This window comes from Rhincodon typus, chromosome 8 (genome assembly GCF_021869965.1).
Source record: "Rhincodon typus isolate 14 chromosome 8, sRhiTyp1.1, whole genome shotgun sequence".
Lineage (NCBI taxonomy): Eukaryota > Metazoa > Chordata > Chondrichthyes > Orectolobiformes > Rhincodontidae > Rhincodon > Rhincodon typus.
The window spans coordinates 93,774,158-93,785,968 of NC_063339.1; the positions used below are offsets into that span (position 1 = coordinate 93,774,158).

Sequence of the window (11,811 nt, forward strand, 5' to 3'; positions counted from 1 at the left end):
CTGCAGTTCTTTCAGTTTCTATTAATTGAATCTGAAGCATTTTTCACTACCCCGAGGTCATCAAAAGCACTGTCTAAATGTGTATCTCTCTTTCTGTCTGTCTATCTGAGTTAACAATCAGATATCGAGGTCACTGACTGAATGTCTTCACAAATCCCCGATTTAATCTGCCTCCTCCGCACTGTCAGACCCCTCACCACTCTCAGACCCCTCACCACTCGCTGGTTGATGGAGAAGCTCTGTTGTTAGATTGGGAACTTCTTTGATGTGGCCTCTCCTTCTGCTTCTGCCCACTTCCCAGTTCCCTGCGTTAATACCAGCTGCCTCTAGTCTGCCCAAATGTGTTTGTTAAAGAGCTTGAGATGAGAACAGACTGAAACTCAGAAAGTAAAAAGTCAGAATGAAAGAGGAGGAGAAAAACTAAATGGGTTTTGTGGATCTCAGGGAATGAGACTCCAGGATCCGTCTGTTGTGACTGTTCACACAGTAAAAAGAGATAACATTCTCCGATGAGACTCAAACCAGGGCAACAGGAGATGGAGCACTGAATATTAACAGATTTAGTTCAAACACAGGCGATTTATTCAGCCAGTAATAGTGTATTAGACATGGATGTGAAGTGAGCAGTGAGGGGAAAAATTGCCACAAGCTGAAGATGGACAAGTTTTATAGGAACAGGAGTAGACCATTCAGCCCCTCAAGCCTGTTCTGTCATTCAATGAGATCATTGCTTGATCTGTGGCCTAACTTTCAATTTCCAAAACCCCCCAACTCTATGAATGAGGCTCCTCTGAAACAGACAAGGTGAATAGTTAAAAACCTAAAAAACCTGCAGATGCAGGGGATTCAGAAACAAAAACAGAAATTGCTGGAAAAATTCAGCAGGCCTGGCAGCATCAGTGGAGAGAAACCAGAGTTAACCTTTTGGGTCCAGTGACACTTTGAGTAACCAGATGCAGCTGACCGTTCCCTCTTTTCTGTACCACTGTCTGGGACAGGTTATAGTGCGAGGGCAATGAAATTGTCAATAACAACTGAGAAACAGCAGGACATGCTCAATCAGAATAAACCCATGTTGGTCTTTCACTTGTGAAGCAACTGTAATAATTTATTCATTATCATTTCAGAAACTGGGTAAGAGACCAGAAAATCAACTCTTTGTAACATTGGGTCTGGGAACCATTGTTAATTCTGACCTGGTCTGACCTACATGTGAATCCATACCACAACAACGAGCTCGATTCTTAACCTTCATCTGGGCAGTTAGAACGGATAATAAATGTTTACTGAGCTCGAGATGCCATGATCCCATGAATGAAAAAAAAAATCCAATTACTGAAGTTACTTGTGAGCCCGCTGGTGTTTCATCAAGCTAGATGACTGAGTGATTTTTTTTCCCACACACAGAGCAGGTGAATGACCTCTCCCCAGTGTGCATTCACTGGTGTACAGTGAGGGTTGATGATGTCCTGAACCCAGCCCCGCAGTGAGAGCATTTGAATGGTCTCCCTTCAATGTGAACATGTTGATAGTACATCGGTCCGCTTGAGCTTTTATAGCACTTCCACAATGTGCACATTTAAAGGGCCTATCTTCAGAGTGAATCTGTTGATGTTTCAACAGGCTGGATGACCGGGAGAAATCCTTCCCACACTCGGAGCAGGTGAATGGTCTCTCCCCAATGTGGACTCACTATTGTGTCAGCAGGTGGGATGACTGAATGAATTCCTTGCCACTCTCACAGCAGGGAAACAGCCCCTTTTCAGTGTGAAACCGCTGTGAATGCCTTCTCACACACGAATATGTGTGCAGCTTGGATGGGTAATTGAAACTCCTCCCACTGTCCCCACGGATCCACAGTTTCTTGTCAGTGTGGCATTGCTTCAGTTTCAAAAAGTCAGAAGATCACATGAAGCCTCATCCACACACAGAACCTGTGCACAGTTTCTCTTCACTGTGAATGGTGCATCCACCTTCCATCATCAAAATCTGATGATATTCAACTTGCGTTAAATTCAGCAATTCTGTCAAATCCTGTCTCTCGAGTGCACATCCTCAAATTCCAAAGCAATGTGGAATTGACCAGAAACAAAGGAAAGGAGCATAAGACAACACACAAAAAGAAAGGTAGCTTGTGTAATCAAGGTGAGTGATCTGGTCATTTATGAGGCTGGCTCAGGGGAATAGTGACCATAAAAACTGCCGTCTTACCATTAAATCACCAACTAATTCATTCGTGTTCATCAGGGATGGGAACCTGTCATCCGATCAGGACTTATGGAACACTCTGAACTCAATGTGAAGAAAGAGAGCAATGGGCAGGGGCTAAGAACAGTCCATGCTTTCAGTGGGAGAGGTTGTAGCCTCTGTATAGGTACCTGAAGGGGTTCCTTCATTGCTGTTTTGTTCAGAGCAATTACATAAGAGCCTGTTTTAAGGGATTGTGCAAATCAGCTACTTGCCAGCTTCTGTGGCGCAATTGGTCAGCGCTTGTGGCTCATAAGTGCGAGGTTGGTAGTTCAAGGCCACAAAGGCAGGAGCAAGTGCTGTTCTCACTCTACCAGTTCTGTTTTTGCGATTCAGTTCCGGGTTTTTAATGAGGTCAGGAAAATGGTCCCCAAACAGAAATCTTATACAGTGAGTAACCACAAAGGCGTTTCAATGTTGTCGTAATGGCTAACATAAAGATGTTGGGAATCTGAAACAAAAACAGAAACTGCTGAAGAAACTCAACACGTTTGGCAGTACCTGTGGGGGAAAACAGTTCTGAAGAAGTCCTGAAACGTTAATCCTGAATCTCTGCCCACAGATGCTGCCAGATCTGCTGAGTTTTTTTCTGGCAATTTATGTTTTTATTTTTAAACAAATGAGTATTCCACCTATTGGGATGAAACAACCAGACCCACCATGTACTGAATTTAACCCTTTCAAAATCTGTGAAACGATTGGATTCAAACAAACCCAGTAATGAGTCACTCTTCTTCAGCTCCACAGGGAGAGAGACCTGGAAAGGCAAGTGGGTAGTGCACTGTTGCAGTAGTCACCAAGTGGTTAAGGAGATGGAGTTTGAAACCTATTGGGGTGTCCCTGGGCAGTTTTGAATCCTGCCGACTGTGGTTGAGCGCTGAGGGCAAATTGGAAGGGAGTTTGCTTCCCGCCTCCTTGTTTGCGACAGGAATCACAGGAAGGGTAGGGACAAAGCATTTCACCCAGATCGCCAATGGTGAGAATATGCAACTCGCTGCCTGTCTGAGTGGAACAACATTGGAGTTGAGACATGTTTAGATGTACACTTGAGGCTGAGTGAAATGCTGGGAAATGAGACTAGAATATTCAGGGTCTGGAGTTCAACTGCTGCAGACCTGAAGGGTCTTTCTTCCGTGCTGGAGATCTCAGTTTTGTGAATGACAGGACAATGTCTGCAAAATACGCTCCGGTCAGGCACATCATCCATTAAGATTGGGGGTAACTGGCATTGTGCGCATTCCTGGAATCAGTATTTGGGAGAATCAGAAAAATGCAATATTGGTGTCTCTTTACCCAGCCATGCCCCAACTCGTTGCTTCTCAATGTCTTGTCTTACAATCCCTGGCCCTGCTTTCCAGGTAAAGATTGGTTTCATGATCTACCCTCATTCGTACCAAGCAGCTCATTGAGCTGGGAGCTGGAGGTGAGACAGGGACAGAAGCACAAAGAGGTGCGATGTGAAAGTGTTTCGAGTTTTCCTTATGTTATGAATTTGGATAGAGTAATTGTGAAGTGGAAGGCAGGAAGCTAAAATGTGTGGTTCCTTTGAGATTTGTGCTTTGTCTGTACTTAGAAAATAAATTCTGTCTGTGAGCAGCAGCTGAAGTTGCCAGTACAGAGAGCCTCAAAAAGTGAAACAAATGTATGAAAGCCTTCCAGGCGGCAGGCAAAACATCCGTCTTGTTTGAATTTGGCCAATTAATGTAAACGAAGCCCCTAGATACAGGAAGCCAATTGGATTGAAATCTGATGGTGTTTACAACCTGAAACCAATCACATGATAAGAATGTGATGATGTCATCATGGGGAGAGAAGGCGAGGGAGAGAGCCGACTGTCATCTGCCAGAGTTAGCACCATTCAGCTCTCAGAGAAAGCACATCGAATTCATCAAAAGTACCACAGCATTTTAGCTCAAAGTCCTTACTGAAGAAATTTGAGAGATAAATCATTGCTGACAGCAGAGTTAGTGGAAGAAAGGCATTGTGAAGAGAGCAATGATGGCAGAATATTCCAGAAGACAGTCTGTGTGAATTTGGAGAGCTTAAGTTACAATTAATTTATTGCTTCTTATTAATTGAGTTTATATTAGTGGGACTTGTTTTTATTTAAACAGCATTCAAGTAGAATATAGACCATTTCGGGAGCAGTTAGTCGTCTAAGGGCGAATTGTTGGTTTGTTAGTAATTTTGTTAATTTGTTTATTGTTGGGTTAAACAAATAAATTGTTTCTTGTTACTTGTAAAGTGGAGATCAAGAATTTTCTTTCTATTAAAAACCCTTTCAATAGATTATGAGGGGAAAGGCGAGCTGCTCTGGATGTTTAGGGGGTAATTATTAGATGGGAACCCCTACTCCTGTCATAACAGATCGGGGCTTGTATTTTAGTTTAATTATCAGAGGGGTTCGGCCATTCCCTGTCATAACACCTTATGTCAGTTGTCTAAAGTGAGGGATGTCTGCCGGGCACTGTCCTGTCAGATTCCCTGGAGCTGCAGTGATTGGGTCAGTGAGTTTTCAAAATTGACAGTTGAACGCAAGCAGCTTGTGGGACTATTTCAGCTCACTGTCCATTTCATATCCCAGCTCACAGTAATGGTTCTCATTTTCTGGAGAAGTCACTTGTGATCCACATAAAGCTGCCTTTTGTCATAGAAATTTGTGTGTGGGAATGGAAAACAGACGTGAAGCACATGGAGTGGATATAATTATGAGGACTCTGTCACTCTCGGGGATGTGTCTGTGTGTCTCCCTCTGTGGGTGAAAATGAGGATGAGTTCCTTAACGGAGTATTTACACAGTTTTACCATCTCAAACTTCAGTTCAATTCATTATGTCATTTGAGATTACAGGGACAATCTGATTGACATTTGCCCTTGAAATGTCAGAGCACACAAGGCTATGGGCCAAATGGTGGAAACTGGGACGAGAATAGATGGAGGTTTGGTGACCGGCATGGACACGAATTGTGTTCTTCCACGCTGTAAAAACTAAAAAACGGTGAAACAGATCTACAGTGAAAATGATCACAAATTAAAATGCAAAGACAGTATCATTGAGAAAATACATGAACATGTCTATTGTTTTCCCTGGCAGTCTAGTGGTTAGCATTCAGTGCTCTCACTGTTCATAGCCTATGTTCGATTCCTGGTCAAGGAATAGAAGTTCTACGCTGCTAATTTATTGTGGTGACAGCATTTCTGACTGTTTTTTCAGGAGCTGGAAGGTAATCTATTTTATTGCAAACGCTATTCAGATTAACATAAAACAAAGGACTGTGGAAAACCAATACAAGAACAGGAATAGATTGAGAAACTCAGCTCTGACCACACCGGTGTAGAGAAATAGAGTTAACATTTCTGGTCCAGTGACTGTTCGTAAGTGCAAGGTTTGTTATCAATTTCTATATTACAATGCCAGAGGAAATTATCAGCTCTGTCTGTTGAATCAACATATCTATCAAATTGTGCTCTCTCATTAGCTGACAACTGTCAACTTTACAACCTTAAAGGTATTTCATTGGCTCTAATGCTCCTTCCATTGCCCAGATGTGGTGTGAGGCTGATTAAATGGTTGCCTTTTTCTTTTCCATTGTGTCAGTTTGCAGCCATGTCGAATGAGAATTGGTCCTTTCAGTGTCTCCCTCAATATGTATCTTTATTTGTCTCTCTTTGTTTCTGTATATCCATTTCACCCCCTTTCACATATTCCGACTCTCCTTCTGTCAAAATCCCTCATTTCCCATTCTTGCTCTGTGTAAAGTCTGAAATTCGGAGATAATTTAAGAGTGGAGCTGCTGAGAGGCTTTTACCCTGTGGCTGGAGTGTCTAGGACTGGGCTCACATTCCCCGGATAATGTGTCTGTCACTTAGGGCGGAGGTAATAAAATATTTCTTCTCTCAAAAGATTGTGAATCTTTAGAATTCTAAATAGAATTCTCAATCCATCAGAAAAAAATACAATTAAAGGATTGTAGTGATGTCTTTACTGTTTGGTGTAAAATGAATGAATGGTACAGTGGAGAATGAGGGGGATCAGCTCACTCTGACTGTGCCATTACCACAACATTCTCCGCTAAGTCTGCAATTTATCCTGGTCACCTTGTTATTCCAATCAAACTGGGAATGAAGGGATGAGAATAGAAGGAAAGGAGAGCAGAAGTCCTTGCAGAACAGCAGAAAGGAACTTCATGATGAATCCATCAGAAAAAGAGAAGTCACTGATGCAGTCTCCTGAGGACAAATGTGTTTTCTTTGCCAGTAAAATTCACTACTTCACTAAGCAGGGACGATTGAAGTGAAGCAGTGACAGTGATTATCTTTGCTGGTTGTTCACCGTGTGAATGTTACCATTGCTGCTCATGTCCCTGTCAGCACCACAACACTGGCGCATGTAAGCATTGCACATATGTGGGGCCAGTGATGCAATGGATAATGCGCCTGACTACAGATCAGGAGATCGTAGGTTTGACTACCTAGCTCAAGTGTAGTTCACAATTTCTTTACACTTCCAAACTAATCTTCCTCATTGCCCTGAAACCAAGATGAGCTTTGAATTTCTAATCTACAGGAACAAGACTCCTTTCAATGTCTCACATCAGTAAATGTCACCGAGAATGTCAGAGGAGGGGAAGCTGAAATAGTCCCACAAAATTCACATTCAATTTCCCATACCTACTGACCCAGTCACTGGATCTCCCAGGAATGGAAAGAAAACAAAACAAAAAATAAAACCAGTCTCTGCTTTGTGAGTCTTTCGAAATTCTTTGGGAAACAGAATCAGAGGAGAATGAAGGTGAATTTTCCAACTGAGCAGCGGCAGTCGAGGAAGCTTCCCCTTCTTTAAGAGGCTGGGACACTGACTCTGATGCTCTCGGGGACATTAACTGACCTGAGACACTGAAAGGATTCCCATCAGAGACTGCTCTGTGTTTGATTTTGTTGCTGTCAGGAACAATAAATCCTGATTCCCTGACCAGAAATCGAACCTATTATCCCAGTTTCCAACACTCAGCCTGGAGCCTTGTGTGCTCTGACGTTTCAAGCGTTCATCTCAATGATATTTTCCTTGTAATGTTTTAATCTCAAGTGCCACAAAGAATGGGACTGAGATTTGAGATGGTAAAGTTGTGTTCATGCCCCCTCGGGGAACTGAACCTCATTTTCATCCAGAGAAGGAAACACAGAGGCACATTGTCCCAAGAGTAACAAAAACAAAGTTGCTGGAAAAGCTCAGCAGGTCTGGCAGCACCTGTGGAGGAGAAAACAGAGTCAAAGTTTTGGGTCCAGTGACCCTTCCTCAGAACCAAGAGTGGCATCAGCTTCAGGAGAGACCAACCCCAGAAAGCAAGTATTTCACCCATCTGCCTTATATTGTCCCATTTCAGACTTCAAAACCAGTGTCTGGTTACAGCAAAGAAAGGAAGCATTCAGTGCGTCCCCTGCCTGTGTTACTCCCCCCATTGTTGCCCCATTACTCTGCAGCTAATCCTGCCTCACCTCATTCTTCCTGCCAAACTGGAACATTGCTCACGCCAACTGCTTTCTGTCCTTCTGAAAGATCTTCCTCAAGTACCTGAAAGGACAAACAGGAATGTGGTATTTCAAACGTATTTCTTGCTGGTTGAGGAAATGTCATGGTGGTATTAACGCTGTTTCATCAGAAATAATTTCAAACGACTTTAAAGAGCTCCTTTGGTTGGTTCCAGCAGGTGGTGAACATTCTCTCAGGCCCCAGAAAGAATCAAACTCAAAACCACTGGGTGAATCACCAAACTACAAAGTCATGCATTACAAACTGCAATGTAATAGATGACTGGATAGCCTCTGCATCATACACCAAGACAATGTAACAGATCCCATACAGAGCTGAGGGAATCATGTGCAGAAGGATGGGGGAATACATTATCAAATCAGACCGTGTCCAGGGTGATATGAACAGAGATCAGCCCTGGTAGTCGAGTGATCAGGATTCAGTGACTTCAATGGTTAACATTTACAGTAATAAATATAAAACACTGACTAATCTTTAGAAGCAGAATTATGTCATGGACCAGTCAGAATCGATTCACTGCATATTACTGTTCCTATATTGCTACATATTAGCAATGTCAGCTGTAATTGCCTGATGTGCAATCGGTTTAAAACAAGAAAAGAGCGAACATCAGGAAAAGTGAAGGGCAATGGTGGTTTGCAAGAGCTGACTGTCGGCCTACTGAAGCCAGGCCCAATGTGGGTTCTGAAGACTGATTTTCACTGTTTACCCCGGTACATAGATCACTCTGAATCAATCACCCACAATGACTCTCCTTTGTGTGGTTGCCCTTTGCACATCTCACCTCGGTTCAATGTCCAGAGGGGATCCACGCATGTTACCTTGGCAAATTTTGCAAAGTCATCTTTCCAGTCTCATATTAAGACCATAAACGTTCGGAGCAGAAAGAGACCATTCAGCCCATCCAGTCTGCTCTGCCATTTAATGAGCTTGTGTCTGATATAATAATCCTGAACTGCACTTTCTTGCCTTTCCTCATAACCCTTGATACCTTTACTGATTAAAAATGTCAATCTCACCACTGAATACACTTAATGACCAAGATCTGACAACCCTCTGCTGTAAGGAATTCCACCGATTCACAACCATCTGAGAGAATAAATGTTTCCTCATCTGTCTTAAATGTGCGACCCCTGTTCTGATATTAGGCACTCTGGTGCAAGACTGCCCAGAAGGAAATTTTTTGTGTCCATATGTTAAATCTTAAAGAAACCTGTATGCTTTAATAAGGAGCAAGTATTTTTGTATTACTGTGTCTGAGTACGTGAAGTCAATGGATTTCAGTGCTTCGTCCTGTTTGGTTTCATCCTTGATGGTAAAACTTCCACTGATTCTGACAGAGATGTCCGCTGTACGTCTTTTAATGTCAGGAATTCACGTTCATTTTAAGAGTTTGGACAGGAACAATAAAGTCCTCATTCCTATTTGGGAATCAAACCGAGAACACACCAGTTGCAATGCTGAATCCCAAAAAGGAAGGTGTACACAATATTTGCAACTTTTCTTCTTGACACTGATTTTGACCTTTTGTTTCAATTGCAAAATGATAGTCAGTGAGATTTTAACACCATGGAGAGAGGCCCTTCAGCCCATTACATCTATGCCAGTCATCAAACATCTCACTTCTCAACCCAGTTTCCAACACTTGGCCCATTGCCTCATTTGCGCTGACGTTTCAAGTGCTCATCTGAATAGTTAGTTTATGTCTTGAGGGCATCAGGAGAACAAAAACACTTCCTTCAACAAACGACAGGAAATATTGTTTGCTGCAACATGAAATCTATGTTTTTCTCTTTGAAGACAGTTATGAAAGCCAAACTCTTTCTCAGAGCCATTTGCCAGTTTTCCTCATGATGCCAACAGTGTAGATTTAAATCCCACACCGCCTGAGGTTACTATCCCCTTTCAACCTCTCTGCTGACATGAGATATGGTGTCCTTCAGGTCAACCCACCACCAGTTTCGTCTCTCCCCTGTGACCGAGAATGTGTATGGCGACTCAATATCAGTACCAGTGTGGCTCAGTGTCAGACTTTGTGATATTATTATCCCTGGGATGCAAAAGGCATTGTATTATTAATTATTAATTGTATTACATATGTCAGTTGCCTTGGAAGAAAGCGTAGAGAAAGATTGCTTTTACACATTACAACAAATAAAATTCAGTCTTTACAATGGCGGGCACTTAACACAGAATTCCGAGCGCTATGCACCGCATTCCTTATCACTGCGCAGGCTCAGTATGTTCCCGCGGGCCCACAGTCTTGAGCATGCGCAGGGAGCGATCCTGGGAAGCAGTCGCTCTTTTCATCGGCTTTAAAAAAGGTAACAATGAGGCAGAATGGAGGAGGCGATAGACCGGGCGGTTAGACGGGGAGGCTTTCTAAACACTTCGTGGATGCGGCAGACCCCGCATAAAGAAGCTATTTGCGCCCGTTTCACAAAACGGGACAAATCGAGGCTCCCTCTCAACGGCAGGCCGCGGGTAACGGCCGCCATCTTTGTAGGAGGCAAAGGGCAGCAGGGCGCATGTGCGGTCATCCTGGGCCAGGAGAAAGAATGTTGTGAATGTCTCTGCTGGACTGAAAGGGATGGAGTTTATAAACTGCTTTTGCAGGGAGTGAGGAGGGGAGGATTTACACACAGCGTACTCCAAATAACAGAAATATTTGTCTCTTCTGAAATTCTGTCCTGGACTGACTGAGATGGCTTTTGTAAACTTATTTTACAGCATGTTAGAAGAGGATTTACAGAGTGCAAACTCAAACCGCATAACATACCAAGATCTGAATGTGCCACTCAGCACTGGATATTATTGGCCTTTCAATGTAAGTATTGAGCAAGATAAAAGTTACAAAATTCCTTCCTTGTATCTCCCAGTAACTATTGCCTCGTATCTTAAATCTGTGTGTCTCTCAGTTTTACTGTTGGTGAAGAGGAACAGCAGCTCTTTGTCTACCTTATTTAAACCTATTATAAACCTGGACACTTTATCTCAATCTCCTTTGCTCTGTGCAGTACTTCAGTTTCCCCAACCTGACCTCACAACTCATATCCTTCTTTTCTTGAGCCATTCTGATTCATCTCCTTTCAAATCTCTCCTCAGACCCTCACATCCTTTGTCAAGATCACCTGTTTGTGCAGACCCAAATGCTCTCTGTTCAAGTCAGTGATGTTATCTCACACGAGCAATTGCCCAGTGACATCACCCTGATTCCCAGTTATTTCCTAAACTACGGGTTTCCTCTGATCCCAAAGCTTCTGATATCTTTTGAGCTGCAGACTCCAGCATTTGATTTTAAAATTGAACACAATGAAATTATTTCAATGTTTTTAACCAGTAATCTGCACAATTCACCTTCTCATGTTCTTCTCAGTTATCTGACTCTGGGACTAATGCGACTCGTTTTGTCACCTCCTCGTTATGTGGCTTGTGTCAAGAGCATGCATTATAACACTCGACATTGTTCTGGTCCATCTCTGCTCTCCTGATCAACTTGATCATTTTAATCTGCTATGTCTCCTATAACGTGTGTAACTGTCTTATTTTATTGTTACTTCCATTGACTCTCTCATGAGGTTTTTACAGCTGAACATTGCCTGACCACTTGCTGCTGGCAATTATCTTCCCTTAATAGGTCCCACAAGACTGTCAGGTAATGAGTTATTCACCAAGTGATGATGAAGGAACTGTGATATGTCTAAATCAATGGCAATTAATTTATATCAATATTGCACCCTTCACATTGTGGAAACTTCCAATCTGTTCGTTGAGAGTGTTATAATGCAACTTTTATGATGTGAAAATGTAGCAGGAACTGCTACACCTGCCCCTCTACCTCCCCGCTAAGTTTCATCCAAGGCACCAAACAAAGCTTTCACATCAGACGAGGTTCACCTGTTCATCCGTCAATGTGGTCGATTGCATCCGCTGCTTCCGATGTGGCCTCCCCTACATTGTTGAGACCAAGTGGAGGCTCGGAGACTGGTTTGTAGAGCACCTGCGCTCTTTGC

General features: G+C 42.8%; 1 protein-coding gene across 1 annotated transcript in view; it reads left to right on the forward strand.

The window, feature by feature from the left end:
- Positions 1–10,138: 10,138 nt before the first annotated feature.
- The window catches only part of LOC125483825, a 10,138-nt gene continuing 8,465 nt past the window's right edge, over positions 10,139–11,811 (forward strand). Inside the window, exon 1 of the mRNA XM_048600519.1 lies at positions 10,139–10,328. Coding sequence (XP_048456476.1) covers positions 10,139–10,328 — 190 coding nt within the window. The remainder of the gene's footprint in view (positions 10,329–11,811) is intronic.